General features: G+C 28.0%; 1 protein-coding gene across 1 annotated transcript; it reads left to right on the top strand.

Annotated features, from left to right (window-relative positions):
- The first annotated feature begins 9,967 nt into the window (after positions 1-9,967).
- Positions 9,968-18,127, top strand: LOC131643549 (transmembrane ascorbate ferrireductase 1-like). Its single transcript, XM_058913798.1, has 4 exons — positions 9,968-10,316; positions 14,897-14,945; positions 15,051-15,250; positions 17,638-18,127. Exons 1-4 carry the CDS (start codon positions 10,173-10,175, stop codon positions 17,941-17,943), a joined length of 699 nt encoding a protein of 232 aa, XP_058769781.1. The 5' UTR covers positions 9,968-10,172; the 3' UTR covers positions 17,944-18,127.

Here is an 18,127-nt window from a genome sequence, read left to right as displayed (position 1 = left end):
TCCAGAAAACAAGATCTTAGTCTAATTAGTTGAGAAAATAATTTCATAAACTTCTGGTTGTGAGTAGAGACATATGCATGATAGTTTAGTCGATGCAACAATTAATGTCATAAAAACGCAATTTCTCAAATTTTTATTTTCCTTTAGAAACACACAAATATTGACTGGATTGAAGAAACTTCTGGTTCTTCAATACAAATTATTCGCATCATATTATATCCGAGATGACCCAATCGGTTTTACCAACGACACATTTAAGTCTAATTTGTAAACTACTGGTTTACAATGACATGTGCTTCAATTGTACTAATATAAGTGTAGTACAAGCCCGAGGAAAAAGACGGTAGCTTTTTCTATTACATATTTTCTGTCCAAATTGTGTTGTGTAATACAAAAATATTCGATACCTCCAATATAAGTCAAATCCAATATAATAGTATTTCATTATTAAACACTTTAATCAAATACATTCATATGAACATATGATCATATAATTATCAAACAATTACCCCTTATAAAATCAAACATATTTAATCATACAATATTATATCACTAAAATTATATCGTCATATAATTAATTTGATTTACTATCCTTCAGGGATGGATAAGTTCTTCAGGAACTATAAAAATAATTTATTTTTCTATCCTTCAGGGATGCTCGATAAGTTCTTCAGGAACTATATAAATAATTTGTTATAAACAATAATCTAAAAAATATATATAACCATCCTTCTGGGATGCGTTAAAATTATTTGTGTCATTTTTCTGGAATGACAATATTTTAATGAACATATTACAAATTATGAATTTTTAGATCGATACAACAACAAAAATTTATGAAATCCTTCTGGGATTCAATAATATTATAGATGCGACCTTTTAAAGGTGATTGAACATTGAATTCTTCTGGAATTCATCAATTATTGATAAACACAATACTCGATTAAACTCAATCTTTGAACAACAATTTGGAATTAGTTTAATAATAATCTTTAGTTTTACAAATATCACATCACAAACTATTTCCATAAACAACGGTCAAGAAAAATTATTCTTTGTGCAATCCTTCAGGGATGCTTGAATATTAAATTAACACTTCTATGTGTTAAAATTCAATTCCGAACAAACATATAAAAATGCTTTAATGTTAAATTCTTCCGGAATTTAACAAGAATGATCAAAGAAATCTAATATTATTGTAGAAGGAAAATCAATTTCTCTACAAAATATATAAAAAATAAACATATTTATATGAAGAAAAAAAAATAGTAATAAAATCATAGATTATATTATATTGGTTCAAATATATTAAGATTAGGAAAATAACGTAGAACCTGGCTATATCATTACTCGCGTTGTAGAGTATCGTGCTGATAACGTGTTATGAAATTAACCCAAACAATATAGAGATGAAGTAGAGAAAGTAAGAGAGAAAGTGATATTCTATTATCTTCTTCAAGAAGTATTATTTACATTGCAAAGTGGACCTTATTTATAGGACATTAGGAAGGTGAAAAATCATAACCTTACTATACCACTTAATAGGAAATATGAAGATGAAAGACTAGAATACATATGGACATCCCCAATAATATTTATTCATAATAATTATTGATTTATTTTCTATGTTTTTTATTATAAAATTATTTGCTCATGTAATGAACACTATTAATTAAATGTCATTATTTGCTGATATAATGTTCTACATTTATGTAGTCATGTAATTAACTTGAGTCTTGGAATATTTTTTCAAATTCATTTAAACCATTATTAAACCGTGAGTTTTTTAATTCATATATCAATTTTTTTGTCATTATATCATTTTTAATCCATATTTCAAATTTTTATACTCATGTTGTTATTATAAAATTTATCTCTTATAATCTCTTCAATAAAAAAAAATAGATACATAGAAACACAATTATTACTGGTGTGAAAACTTTGATCTTTTTCAAAGGAATATTTCAATATGTTTAGAATTAAAAATCAACATTTAGTAGACAAAGGACTTATAAAATAAAATACAGAAATAGTAAATCATCAAATAAATAAAAATATGTTTTTAATTAGGTAAATTAAATAAAAATAATAATCGAGGTATTTAGGTGAATTAATTTAAATATTCTTTTATAATTTATACGTGATCCCTATATTAATAAAGATATTAATATTAATTTATATCTATAAATGTTTCTATGTGATATAATATTATTAAAATTTTTAAAGAATCTCATTCTTGGTTTATACAAAATAGTAGTATTTATACTAAAATATATAATATAAATATATGTTTTAATAAAAAAAATATGAGACCAATTATAAATACGTACATTTCTAATGAAAAACACAATTTTTTCCTTTTTAAATGACATGTATTAATTTTAATTACAATTATTATTGTTACATTCATATCTCAATTAATCTAATTAAAAATATTATATGGTCATTTAAAATTTTGTATCCTTTTTTTCTGTAAGGTTATTTATCACGAGAAAAATATATTATATTTTAATTATTTATGTTACTACTATTTTAATTTTGAAGTTATTTTTAATTTAAGAGACAATATTTTTAAAGATAATATATGGAAAAGTGAGTTATATATTATTGATGTAATCATTTCACTAATTCTAATCCTTTTAAATTAACATCATAATTTATCAATTAATAATTGTTTTATAATTAAATAAATTAAATCATTAGTAATCCAAATATATCTATTAACAATATTTTATTATTTAATTTTTTTATGTATACTAATAACAAAGACATATTATAGTATATTATAATGTTGCTATAACTTAATTTGTAAATTATTAATTTGTAAACATATTATAGTATATTATAATGTTGCTATAACTTAATTTGTAAATTATTAATTTGTAAATTATAAGTAGTTTTAAAATATTTTCTTTACTTAGAGAAATTTTAACCCGTGCCTCGCACAGGTCTAAATACTAGTACACATTATCGTTACTAGTATTTACACTCGTGCGATGCACGGAAAAATTAGTGATATTAATATAAAATTAAAGTATTATATATAATAATTTTTTATTTATTTAAATATTATATATATATATATATATATATAATTATTTGTTTAAAAAATGAAATATGTTGATAATTAAATAAAAAAAATTCTATATATATTTGGGAAAAACAAATATGAAAATTTTCAAGGGAATATTATATTAAATTTTATATTAATATTATTATTATTATTATTATTATTATTATCATTTTATATATTGAAGTTGTTAAGTCTTTTTACAATTTTTTGGGCACCAAATTTAAGGTATGTTTGTAATTATAGCCTTTATGTTTTTCTTAATTTTTTAATTTTATTTATTTAATTATTTCTTTTCAATTATTATTTTTCCTAAAAATTATATTTATATCAAATCCTTTTATTGATTTTTTAAAATTTCATTTATATTTAGAGTGAAGATCAATTTTGGTACCTCACAAAAACTACAAAACCCAAATTAATCCTCCGCAAGAAAAGATGAATTTAAAACAAAAAATATAAAACATGTAACCGTAGAGTCACAAACCTAAGTCCCTTCAAATTAAATGGCAGTCACTTTACTGTAAATATAAAAAGTAATCTAAGAGGAGGGTGAATTAATTAGATTAATCGATATTAGTGAATCTGTTTCGATTTTGAATTTTATCAATATTGTTCTTATTTTTTCGTAACTGTTATGAATGGTAAAACACTGAAAATAAATATAGAAAAATAAAGAACACCAATATATATCCTGGTTCCCCTTTCCAAACAAGGATACTCTATTGTTCTCACACCCTATGAGAGATTTCACTATTTCAGATACGTTGTAGTCGATCCACTTAACTCTTTTAACTATCTAACACAATCACAAAGGCATACCAAATTTTGATTTTACAACACTCACAAGAGAAAACACACAATTTTCACTTGAATATAATGATCACTTACACTTAATGAACAAAACAGAATTTGAATAATAAATTTGTACAGAGTTACTGCATTTGTATCAAACTCTATACATATAATGATCTTCTCTTACAATGATCAATTGAAATGAATATAAATTAGATTGCTTAGAAATTTTTCAAGAATATGATGTGAAAGTTATGCAGAATAAGTTTCACTTAAAGTTTTAATGATGAATACTTAACTTAATAATTAAGAATATGCAATTTTACTTACACTAACGATGCTTTTGTTTTTAAAATAACAAGTTACTTGTGAAACATGACAAATCATCGTATATAAATCTACTATTGAATTTTATAGATAAAAATGTAAGTTAAAAGGTCCTAGGTTTAATATAACTACAAATCATGAGAATTATCTTTCATTCATGTTCATTGCCCTAGTGGTAGAGGCATGCGATATGTCCTAAATGTCTTTGGTTTAATTCTTTCTAAAAACCAATTTTGCCTTTTTTTTTTTATATTTTTAAATCTTTCAAAAAAACAATTTTGGCTTTTTTATATTTTTAAATCTGAATTTTTAAAAAATAGATTTGGTATTTAAAAAATAAAAATAAAAAATCCAAGCAGTCGAGTCACGGTTTAAAAGTAGGAAAAAAAGTCGGTTAGAAAAAAATATTAACATAAGGACTAATATGACTCGGTTAAATATTGTAAGAGATTAAATCAGATCCTTTTTTTTTGTGAGGGATTAATTTAAGGTTTGTAGTTTTTGTGAGGGACCAAAATGAGTCTTCACTCAACTATTAAATATTATCTCCTTTCCCCTCCATTTACCAAAAACTAAACAGACCATAATAGCTTCCAAAACCTTCAAAATCCTTGCTTAAGAACTCTAAGCCGTCAATTTTGCATCCCAATTCGTATCCCAAAAAAAAGTAGCAAACAACTCTATAAATAGCAGTTGTCACGTGTCAGGAAAATGCCTCACCGCGTCCCGCGTTGATGTCCATCGCCCCAAAGATGCTGCTTTATCGCACCCACAATGAAAGCGTCGTGCACGCGTGAAAATCAAAAGTGACTTCTTTTCTTCCTTTTTTTCATTTTTTCATTAAGTCCACTTTTATGACTCTTTTGCAACTTTGTTCAATTCTTCCACATATTTGCCTGACTTTTGCTCCTTATTCCACCAAAAATTGTCGAAAATACTCACAAGTTTTACATAATGACATAATGTCATCACCTCAAACTTCCATTTCCAAGTATCTCTTTCCTTGTAGGTATTATTGACAACCAAGACATCTCATTGGCCAGTAGCGACCAAAGAGAGTAACGAAGATGCTCGGCACATTCTACAGGTGATCTTAGAGACGAGCCCTATCTTTTCTGCCTTAAAGAGGTTTAGAATATAAGACAGGTCCTCTGTTGACACAACCGTAAAAACTTCCTCAAGAGTGCAGGCAAGTTGGGAGGAAAAAAAATCAGGCATCTGTATGAATGGGGTCTTCTCCTCTAAAGCATCGTCCCTAAACAGATGAGTTTGCTCTTGAGAACCCTCTTCTCGAGGGGAGTGTTAGCCTTTATTTCGGGACCTCTTCATCAAAATTGAAGATGGAGAAGTCTCCTCAACAACCAAAGTGGCATTGTCAGTAACAAGCTGGTCTACCCTGAGAGTAGTGGTAGTGGTCTCAGTGGTTGAGACAAGATCAATAGCGGGGAAAGAGCTGAGGTCTGGGAAGGAGGCATCACAACCTGACCATCAGAACCAATCAAAACACTTTGAGCACCGACAATATCATATAACATCTCTTGCTTATCCATGTTATCTGAAAAATACAATAAAGAAAGCTAAATAAACTCTATGACTCTGTCATTACCAAAAATATATTTTCTTTCCTCTTGGATAACCATACTCACGATGGTGCAAGTATTAATTTACCTTTTTCTCACCTCACTGGGAGTCACCTCATCGGGACCAAACTCATTCCTTCATTATCACCTCGCAAGGGGAAAGAGGAGCCCAACTTGGTGCAAAAATAAGAGACTTCCTGTTGAAGTGAGATAAAGACCAATACTTCAGAAATGATCTCCTACAAAAGGGATAAGACTTGGTAGAGGAGTAGCACGAAGTGAGATGGGACTCGGGCACAAAGGGCCTCACCAGCACAAAACGTCCAATAAAATACCCAATACTGGGTGAATGGGTTGAACCAAGGATCGTCCAAATAGAAACTAATGAGTACTTGGTTCCAAAATTTGTCCTTAGAGGAACCCTTCAGGTGGAATAGATTAAGGAATATCCAAGGGAAGGCTTCCAAAGTTTACACCAACATACAACCGTAATACCCTCACGTAGGCCCAAGACCTCGGATGAAGCTGAGAAGGAACAGTTTTTAAATGTTTCAGGATGGCCACTTCTAAGTCGGAGAAAGGTAGTCATAGTCTTATCCTTGTGAACATGTACTCATATAGAGGAATTGTGCACTCACTAAAGAAACTGCATATCCTCTTCTTTTGGCCTATTGGATGGGTTTCCATTTTAGAAGATCGTCGACCACGATGCTTGCAACCTTAATTGATGCCTTAATGTTTAGAACAAACAGGGTACCCACCACCTTTGCATTCATCCATCCCTATTTCACTATATCGACCGCCTCCATCAACTTCATGCCTCTCTGGGCTAGATGATCCACTTTAGAATGTTCGCTGGTGTGGTCTAAGACACTATGTCTGATTCACCCCAAAAATCTAAGTGGGAGTTCACTTCAACAATGTTAGGTTTGCGATCAATGGTTCTCAGGGAAAGTTGAAGGAAGTCATCAGTGTGTTCCCTCCTTCGCTGCATTATTTTTATTTCCTCCTCTGTTAAGATGGGATGGGGGTATGAGAACCTTAGTGAGATTCACCTATCCGCAGACATTTGATAATAGAGCTTTAAATGAGTCGGATGAAGAAGCTCATTCCTTGAAGAAATCCCTAGATACCCTTTGTGAGTCAGAATCATCACATAAGGATATCACTTCTAGATCCATACAATCATAAGCAAGTAGAAGAAGATAAGAATCAAGGGATTCCCCATAATCCCGAAGTAGAATAAGTATCACTTCTAGAGTTACACGCTGATTAACAATACTATCACCCATCCTAACTAAAGACTTGGAAGTGATGAAAGATAAAAGTTGAGTCGAAGAGGGTACTTGGATGTGTGATACAGATGAAGCGAGGTAGGTGGAGAATGAGCAAATAATTTGATCAAGGGACTATAACCGCTCTAAGTGATACTCTGAGAAAGACGATGAAACCTTTGTATGATGAAAATGTATTTAATTCACTTGTCTCCCACTACTTTTTTAATTGACTCTAAACGTTTTTGTTCTAGGCCACATTGGACAACATATTGAAGGTCGAACAACTCATTTAAGAATTCCTCGACTCATTCAGAGCCCAACAAAACTTTGGGGGAAATAGTTTTGGACCGACTAAAGGTACAAATGTCTAAGGCCCAACTCACCTTAAATCCACTCCACTTGACCCAAGATATAAAAGACAATTCACACAGAAAGCAATGTACTTTAATCTCCATCTTCTTACTATACCCATCTTAAATCTTAAACTAACTTGGACTTCAAAGTGATAACCATACAGATTCACCTCATGCTACTGTAACGAAGATCATCACCACCAATTCAAATCATTCTGTATTATCAACTATATCTATTTATAATTTTTAAATGGAACAATAATAATAAAAAAAAAATAGTAAAATAACATTGGTGTGTACAAAGGGATAATGACATAATTTCATATGCCACAAAAATAAATTAATCCAAAGAAGAATAAATAAAATTGAAATGATTGTAACAATCAGAACCATAAATAATATACTCAAATTTAATTAAAGAATAAAATCATGCAATGTTCTTGAATGCAATGTTCTTGAACCAATTTAGTTGTAGTAATAGTTTTCTTGATATCAAACTTCGCAAAAGAACAAAACCTAACAATAAAGATAAACTCAAATCATTTGTGAAAATTTTTATGTATGAATCAAAGGCTATAGTTCACCATGGATAAGGAATGAGACACAAATAAAACTAAGGAATAAGAAAGAAAAATTGAAAAAAAAACTTAAATGAATTTGGGTATATCTTAAAATTACAATAAAAGCTAAAACAATACAAACATAAGCTAGCTGATAGCTTATAACTTATGACTGATGGCTAATGACTGATAGCTTATAGCTTATATCGGATGGTTGAGACTAATAACTTATAAGTTAATTGAAGTGTTTGATAAATTAACGGTTCAATTAACTTATAATTACCATATGGATCTGTTTGGTAAAAATAGCGGTTGATTGATAAGCTAACTGATAGCTTATAGCTTATGACTGATGGCTGGTGACTGATGACTGATAGCTTATAACTTATAGCGGATGGTTGAGACTGATAACTTATAAGCTAATTGAAGTGTTTGGTAAATTAGCGGTTCAATTAACTTATAATTACCCTATGGATATGTTTGGTAAAAATAACGGTTGATTGATAAGCTAGCTGATAACTTATAGCTTATGACAGATGACTGGTGAATGATGACTGATAGCTTATAGCTTATAGCGGATGGTTGAGACTGATAACTTATAAGCTAATTGAAGTGTTTGGTAAATTAGCGGTTCAATTAACTTAGAATTATCCTATGGACCTGTTTGATAAAAATAACGGTTGATTTATAAGCTAGCTGATAGCTTATAACTTATGACTGATGGCTGATGACAGATAGCTTATAGCTTATAGCGGATGATTGAGACTAATAGCATATAAGCTAATTGAAGTGTTTGGTAAATTAGCGGTTCAATTAACTTATAAATGTAAAATAACATAAAAGATATTTAATATATAATTATTTTATTTTAAATTAAAATAAATTATAAGGGCTAAAGATGAATTTTAATTAAAGTGATAAGGATAAAAAAAAAGTTATAAGACATAAGCTAAAACGCTATTTGAAATATCGTCTGGAAAATAAGCTATAAGCTAGTAAAATAAGCTATAAACTCGTGATGAAAATACCGTTATTAAACGAGTCTAAATTATCATATGAGTTTATAAGACATAAGAGATAAGCTATAAGCTCGAAAACGCGTCTTACCAAACAGAGCCATAAGAGAATCAATATTTATAGAACATGCTAGACTAATATAAAAGTTCTTCCTACCAAGTCCAACGCCAATCACTACTGAATCAACTAACATTTGGTAATTGCACTTTTGTTTTTGACAATATAAAAGTTGCACTTAAATTATACAATAATCAGTAGTATATATAAAAGCTAACTAATTGTAGTGAACTGTAATAATTAACAAACCATAATAACAAAACTCAAAGTATTGTAACACAAAAAACTCTAACTATCGGATATATTAATTAACATATAATTAACGAGGTCAAGTAGTAAAGGAGTTTCTGTTAAGGACGTAATCCGGAGAATATTGAATTCGAAAATAGTATTTGGTCAATATCTATACTTTCGACACAAACTCTGGATTATTAGGGTCCCTTTCCTCTAGCATCTAGAGTTCGAAAAGGCAAAAAAAAAAAACTAATACTACTATATAATTTCTTAAATGCCGTTTATATTATTTTTAAATAAAAATATACTATATAAGTAATTTTGTTTAAGATAGATAAAATTGTTTAGAGATGGTTCTTACTATTTTTCAATAAAAATATAATAAGTGTATAATTTTTTATTATACTTTATTAAAAATAGTAAGAATCATGTATAAAGAATTATATATAAGTCCTTTTTGTTTATTATCTAAATAATATTTAAATATATTTACTATATTTATATTAAAAAATAATATAAATCACATCTGAGAAATGGTAAGAAAATTTTCTCCTATTATAATTTTCTCCTATTATAATTTCAAAATTTATATTTATATTTTGTGATTTTAAAAAAATTAACTTATATTTAAATTTGGACCCACTAAACTTAGTCCACGGCTCCACAGCTAAAAGATTGGTACCAGAAAGACCAACGTGGCGAACATCCAGTTAGAAAACAAGAACATTTCTATATCATCGTTCGGCCAGTACTTAGAAGGGTAGTTAGATGACCTGTAACTCCACACACCGTATATCTTAACAACCACATCGACGAAACTCGTGTCCCCTGTGTGCCTTTTTCTTTCCACAATTTAGCCCCAACAACACGTTCACACAAACAAACAGTTATAACCTTATACGATGGCGTTGGGTGTTCCTGCTGTTCCGTTCACGTACGTTGTTCACGTTCTCGGTGTTGTCGCCGCCGTATTGGTGTTGGTCTGGAACTTCCATTTCAGAGGTGGTTTGGCTTGGAGTTCTCCCAATAAGGCTCTCATCTTCAATGTAATGTTTCTCTTTCTCTTTTTCTTATCAATTTCTTTCTTCTTTTTTTTTTTTTTTTCATTGATTAAACCTATTACGGTTTTGTTTCTGGAAAATTGATTGTTAATTCTTCGATTAATTTTAATTTTCGCTATCCAATTTTGTTTCAAGTTTCTGGGGGAGTAAGTAGGTTGTGCAATGATCTTAGTAAAAAAAATTAATTAAAATTAAAGAGTAATTAACTTTTGAATTGTGGTCCACTTTTTTAGGCTGGGATGACTAATCTACACTTAAATTAAGGAGTACTTAAGTTTTTTTTTTTTTTATAAATTTTTTGTTTGTTTGTTTGCTGCATTTTGATGTTAACTGGAAATGTGGGGAATCTTTGAATTCAAAGTTGCTTCCGGATGAAAAAAAATTGCTTCCAGACTTTTCTAACGTCCTAGATAGTCAATATTAAATGCGGTTTATTCTCATTAAAAGTGGGGTTAGTATCATTGATTGACGAGTAATAAAACTATCATTAATTGATGAGTAAATAAAATATCCTTAAATTGATTGGAAATCTTATAAATTAATTAATTTGAATAAATTTTAATTAATGGTTAAAATTAAGATTTTTTTTATGGTACAATTTTGATTTTAATGGAATAGAATTTTAGTTTGTTTTTAATTCATATACACTTTATTGAAAACAAAATTACATTCAATAAATCATAAATGCCAAATAATAAAAATAATAATTTCACCTTAACCATAGTTAAGGAAAAAATATTTATTTTATTTTATAAATTTATTTTCTTTAAAATAAAATTATATATAAATTACATTTAATTTATTTTTTCTTTTATTTTTTCTATAAATAAAAATTAATTAATTTTTTTTATATATTTTTATCAAATATATTTTAAAATAATATATAAAATTTAAATTTGTAAAATATTAACTTTATAAATCGTTAAGGAGAAAGTATATTTGGTCAAGTTTTGTATCCTTTACGTGTATGTATGGTTCTCATTTTTTAATAATATAATCACATAGAAACTTTGGTAGTGGTTCATTAATTGAATTTGTATCTCCACATGCTAAAGTGAACAAGTAATATCTCGTGGAACTCGCGCCATGAATAAATATATGTTTAAACGTAGTTACATAAAAAATTTGGTAGGATATATTTAAATATCCACTTGTGATAAATTAAATATTCAGATATTATTTTTATATGTTTAAAAGTCGTTTGCATCATTGTAGTATCCGATCCCTTTTGCTTTATCATGATGTCCTCTGGTAAATTTATTTATTTTTGTTGCTTTTTTTAGTTGATGGTGTCCTAATTTTCTTTCCTGCAAGATGGGCATGTTTACAACACATGCTTATCAGTTCATTTCAATGAAAAATGGATTTTTCTACTGCACTGCATTAGCATTAATGGCGTGTTTGCTTTAGCCGGTGAAAAAAATTGATTTTATAAAATAGATTTTAATTAAAAGTGACTTGAACAAAATATTTCAATGTAAAAATTATTTTTAGATTTAAAAACTATAAATTTTAATTTTAAGTAGAATAAATTCTGAAAAAACATAATTAATTGTCCTCAAGAGCAACTAAACATGTCAACATCTATTTTACACGTCAAGAATCAGGTATGGTTACCAAACATACATTTAGACTCTTGATGAACATGCTTCATATTTTTCTACCATTTCTTAGATTTGGCTAGGTTGTTCACTAGTGCTATCATTAGCCTTTGAATTACCTATTCGTGTTGATGTTAATTAAGATAGTGAATACTTTCCTTATTTTCTAGTCAAATATCAAATTTTATAGTGGCTTGTACTGTAAGCAATTTCCTCCATTTATTTGATGTAGTTTTGTCTTTTTGATAATTCTGTCCCTAAAGGGTGTGTGAGCTAATTATAACTTATATATTTGTAGTAAAATGAAATAAGATACTATTTAGGTTTATGTTTAATTTATTTCCCCATCTTGGAGACATAATGATCCATCCTTATTTGACTATTAATAGAAAATAAAACTATAAATAGAAAATAATAGCCAAACAGGGATGAATGGTTATGTCTCCAAGGGTGTGTGGAGTAATTATCAGTTATATAATCATAATTAAAGAATATAGATACTGTGTATGTTCTATTTATAATATTATTTTTTATTTATAGTTTTATTTTCTATCAATAGCGATAAATGGTAGATTTTGTTTAAAGTTTTATTTTCTATTTATAATTTTATTAGTAGTTTTATAATAGTAAGGTATTAAGTTATATGCTTTACAATAATATTTTTTATTATAAGTATGTTTTATATATAGTAGTTTTATTATCTACTTATAATAGTAAGATATTAATAGTTTTATGTTTTACAATATTTTTATTATCTATTTATAGTTTTAACAATAGATATTATTAAGATGTATGTTCTATTTATAATATTTTTATAATAATAGACAAGGATAATTATAGAAAATTTTAAATAACTTTTTCTCTTATTTATAAATGTTTCTTTATCTGTAAATTTTCTGATGGAATACTAATAAGTAGAATTATCGAAAATATCAAAATTTTCTTTGAAGTTATGAATACTGATATACACAAATGTATTACCACAATTGTGTATACATTTCTGTGTGTAGATGTATTCATAACTTCAAAGAGAATTTTGATATTTTTCAATAATTCTATTTATTATTATTCAATCAGAAAATTTACAAATAAAAAAACCTTTATAAATAAGAGAAAAGGTTATTTAAAGTTTTTCTATAATTATCCATGTCTATTATTATAAAAATATTATAAATAGAACATCTATCTTAATAGTATCTATTTTTAAAATTATAAATAGATAATAAAAAATATTATAAAACATAAAGCTATTAATACCTTACTATTATAAGTAGATAATAAAACTGTTATAAACAATACTTATACTAATAAATATTATTGTAAAGCATACCCCCTAATACCTTACTATTATAAGTAAATAATAAAATTATAAATAAAATATAAAACTATAAATAAAATCCACCTGTTATTTGACTTGGTTAGAAAATAAAACTATAAATAAAAAATTTATAAATGCCAATATGCTATTTTTTTAAGAAAAAAATATTTATAAATGTTTATTTTATTTTAAAAATAATAATTTATAAATGCCAAATAAATAAAAATAATAATTTCACGTTAACTATAATTATTTGTTTAAGAATTTTTTTTTTTATTTTATTTCATTTAAAAAAAATATTTTCTTTAAAATAAAATTAGATAAAAATTATGTTTAATTTATTTTTTCTTTTTTTTTCTATAAATAAAAACTAATTAAAATTATTTTCTTAATTAATGTAAAATATTAATTAAGGAGAAAATATATTTGGTTTTTGATATTGGTTGAAATTTATATTTGTGGTTGGTATAAGTTTTGTATCATTAGGTGTATCATGTATGGTTCTCGTTTTTTAATAATATAATCAGAGAGAAACTTTGATTGAATTATTGGTAGTGGTTCATTAATTGAATTTGTATCTCCACATGCTAAAGTGAACAAGTAAAATTTCGTGGAACTCGCGCCATGAATAAATATATGTTTAAATGTAGTTACATAAAAAATTTGGTAGGATATATTTAAATGTATGATGAGACTCATTGGAGATGCTTTTCATAAGCTTGCTACTAATTTGTGATAAATTAAAATATTCAGATATTATTTTTATATGTTTAAAAGTCGTTTGCATCATTGTAGTATCCGATCCCTTTTGCTTTATCATGATGTCCTCTGGTAAATTTATTTATTTTTGTTGCTTTTTTTAGTTGATGGTGTCCTAATTTTCTTTCCTGCAAGATGGGCATGTTGACAACACATGCTTATCTGTTCATTTCAATGAAAAATGGATTTTTCTATTGCACTGCATTAATGAGATGTGTTTGCTTTTGCTGGTGAAAAAAATTTGATTTTGAGTGAATTGATTTTGTAAAATTGATTCTGATTTAAAGTGAGTTGAACAAAATATTCCAGTGTTATAATACGGTTAGACTCAAAAACTATAAATCCTAACTTTGTCCTTGAGAGCAGCCAAACATTATGGTTGCGTGAACATACACTTAGACTTTGATGAACATACTTCATATTTTTCTACCATTTTTTAGATTTGGCTAGGTTGTTCACTAGAAATATCAATAGCCTTTGAATTATCTATTCACGTTGATGTTAATTAAGATAGTGAATACTTGCCTTATTTTCTAGTTAAAGATCATTTGTGTTTGAAAATTTTGTAGTGGCTTGTACTGTAAGCAATTGACCATGCCTATTTTGATTCAAATTAATATGCTTAATAATTTAAAAAAGTGATATTCAAAGATATGGTCCTTCAAATTTAAATAATCAACTAGTCATGATCTGTTATCATGGATCATAAAGTCAGAGAAATGTATCAAGAATAATGCTTTATTAGGCAAGTTGATTGATTATATTCTATGATATTAGTCACTTGCTATTATCCTAAAAATATATATAAAAAAGCACTTATTGTTGAGTAGTTCTACACTTAATCATTTTTTAAATCTCTTATCTTATGTTTCTTTTTCTTTATCCAGCTTCATCCTGTTCTTATGCTTATTGGCTTAATAATATTTGGAGGTGAAGGTAAATAAAATAGGTTCACATTTCACTTTGTTACTTGTTTATGAGTCAATTAATGACATTGAATTTTGTTGACATACAAATTGTTTTTTGGAAAAATAATTGCAGCGATTATAAGTTACAAATCTCTTCCGTTGAAGAAGGAAGTGAAGAAACTGATACACCTTGTTCTCCACGCGATTGCATTAATTCTTGGAATAATTGGAATTTGTGCTGCGTTCAAGAATCACAATGAAAGTGGGATTGCTAATCTGTACAGCTTGCATTCATGGCTTGGAATCGGGGTTATATCCTTTTATGGCATTCAGGTAAACCATTGAATAATACTAGTATTCTACTTTTCCTTTAAAGTGGTTTATGATTATGGTGAAGTTATGGTTTTTGTTTATTGTGAATTCATTGGTGTTGTCAAATAGACGCCACGATGTTGAGACGTGGTGGATCCTATGTCCGCTGTCATAGGCTGCAATGTCTAATCAAGGCCGTTTTTAAGGGCATGTAAGGCGGTGGCCTACCGCTAAACCGTGGTAAAATAGGGCCCTATTTATATTGTCACAATTAAACCATAGCTAATCTATACATGACCTCTGAAAACTCAAGACAGTCCTTAGTGCAATGTCTGTTACGTCAACTATGTTTTTGCCATAGGCTGCCAACCCCATACTTTTCTAGTTGCAAACAATCCTCGAGTTTGTTCTCTTCCATCAGTGGATAACATTCCACTTGTAACAATCTCTCGAAGGCCATCCACTAACCATGACATTCTAGTCTCGTCCATGGTTAGAGTATCACCTACAAACATCAATGGTTTGGTTGAACTAGATTTTCATAGGACTTTGGCGATGAAAGTAGTAGCATGAGTGTTTGGTCTTCCTCATCTACCTTAACATCTATATGTTTTAAGTTTGATATAATCCTATCAAACTTATTGATATAACCATGGATTAAGCCGCTTCTTCCATCTTACACGTATACAATTTGGATTTCAAATAAATCTGATTTGTTAGAGAATTCGTCATGAAGTTGGTCTCTAACTTTTCCCATACGCTAGCTTCCTTTGCTTCTTCATTGACCAAGAATGCAACACCCCTCTCAAAGCAAAAGATTGTGGATGCCCCTGCTTTAAGATCTAGCTATTCTCAATCCTCATCCTTCATATTTTTGTTCTTTTCCTGCCAAGACTTTATGCGTTTGTGAAATAAGTAATTTTTTCATTTGCTTCCTGCAATAGGAAAAATCACTTTTTCTATTAAATTTCTCTATTTCATATTTCTCAACCTTGATGATTCCATTAATAGAAGTCATTATCTTTACAAAATAAAATTTTACCACTCTTAAATTTTAACAATTGAGTGTGATACTCATGTTTGGATCTGCCGTGGAAATTAACCTTCTAATAATGGTATGAAATAACCTCACTAACCTTACTTTGTTTACTCATTATTTTTGTTGTTATTGTTCTACAAATTTACTGTGACATACAGTTGAATAGAAAGATGAAAAGTAAAATGTAAAGTAAATTCCTTGAAATTAAGGAGTAATAATAGGAAGGAAAGTAAATTGAGAGACTTATATTTATGTGTAATGTGGTTCTCTCATTTTATAGTATAGCTTACTATATAAATTTTAGTCTATGTTTGTCTGTAATACTACAACAAAAAACTATAGAGTGCAACAAGCAAAGTTTAATTTTATTATAAATTTAATCTTTCTTGGTTAAACATATATATTTCATCATACAATTAATTGTGTAGGCTACATTATTATTTTTTATTTATGTTTAGTGAGAGTTGTATTTCATATTATTATTAAAAGTCAAATTTCCTTTGCGGCTCAAACAATTGGTATCATATCCAATTATAAAATTTTAAAGTGGTAAAACTTAATTTTTTTAGCGAATTTATATTTATATATTTTACAATTGGCTCTGATACTAATTGTTGGAGCAGCAACGGAAATTTGACTTTCAATAGTGATATAAAATATAACCCTTACTAAAGTTGGAAAAAAATGTATTCTAAACAATTAATTGAATGAAAAAATATATATGTTTAACAAAGAAAATTAAATTTCCAATAAAATGAAATTCACTTTGTTACACTCTTTATTTTTCTCTTACAGTACTATAACAAACCTGGACATAAATTTATATAGTAAGCTACATACTATACCAACTGAGAACACATTATACATAAATATAAGCTTCTTAATTTTACATTTCTTCCTATTATTACTTCTTAATTTTACATTTCACTTTTCATCTTTCCATATTTATATTTTGCTAAATATTCCCACACTAACTAAACTTAACTAATTTACTAATCAACTCTTAACTAATTTTAACAAACTCTACTTATGTATAACAAATATCCTTACTTGTAATTATCCAAACATATTTTGTATTCACATTTAACTTTCTAAGCCAGCAACCACCCCAAATGACCTCTTAGTAAGTTAGTTATATTACAGTTATATGATTAAGTCATGTGTGAGTTCCTTCAGTTACTTCTCTATTAATTTGTTACTCTCTCCCTTGCTTGATGTAGGAAATGTATTTATATAGTTACTTCGTAATCAATGAAATTATTTTCTTTCGACTCTTAATATAGTATCAGAGTTTGGTTTATCAGCCAGAATTACAAATGAATACATTTATCTTCCATTTTTTCTAACATTGTAATTTTGATACATGTAGTGGATATTTGGGTTTGTTGTATTTTTCTACCCTGGTGGAAGTTCAGAGATAAGACGTGAGTCACTTCCATGGCATGTATTATTCGGGCTGTTTGTGTATATTTTAGCTCTTGCCACTGCTTCTCTTGGGTTTCTGGAAAAGCTCACATTTTTGGAGAGTTCAGGACTTCCAAAATATGGTTCTGAAGCTTTACTTGTCAACTTCACTGCAATAATCACAATCTTATTTGGTACTTTTGTTGTATTATCGGCCATATCTCAAGCTCCACCAGCTGCCGATGACTACGCACCCATATCAGTTGATTAAAGTAATGTTATGTTTGTTGTTGTTGGTTTGTACTTGGGACTAAGGGAAAATGATATTTTGTTTATATGGTTGGACTCAGTTTGTATTTTATCTTTAATAGTATCCACAAAACTTGACATTATAAGTTGGTTTGGATCATTGTGATTTACAAATGAATAAGTGAAATGTCGCGAGTTCGAATTCA

Source organism: Vicia villosa, linkage group LG1 (genome assembly GCF_029867415.1).
Source record: "Vicia villosa cultivar HV-30 ecotype Madison, WI linkage group LG1, Vvil1.0, whole genome shotgun sequence".
Taxonomy (NCBI): domain Eukaryota; kingdom Viridiplantae; phylum Streptophyta; class Magnoliopsida; order Fabales; family Fabaceae; genus Vicia; species Vicia villosa.
The sequence above is the reverse complement of the archived record's forward strand: the minus strand, read 5'-3'. Positions and strand labels throughout refer to the sequence as shown.

What these genes read in the sequence shown, in the direction of transcription:
- LOC131643549 (XM_058913798.1), top strand. Translation starts at nt 10,173, where the DNA reads ATGGCGTTGGGTGTTCCTGCTGTTCCGTTCACGTACGTTGTTCACGTT. An exon ending in ATAAGGCTCTCATCTTCAAT is followed by an intron (nt 10,317 to 14,896) that starts GTAATGTTTCTC and finishes TTCTTTATCCAG; the next exon opens with CTTCATCCTGTTCTTATGCT. An exon ending in TATCCTTTTATGGCATTCAG is followed by an intron (nt 15,251 to 17,637) that starts GTAAACCATTGA and finishes TGATACATGTAG; the next exon opens with TGGATATTTGGGTTTGTTGT.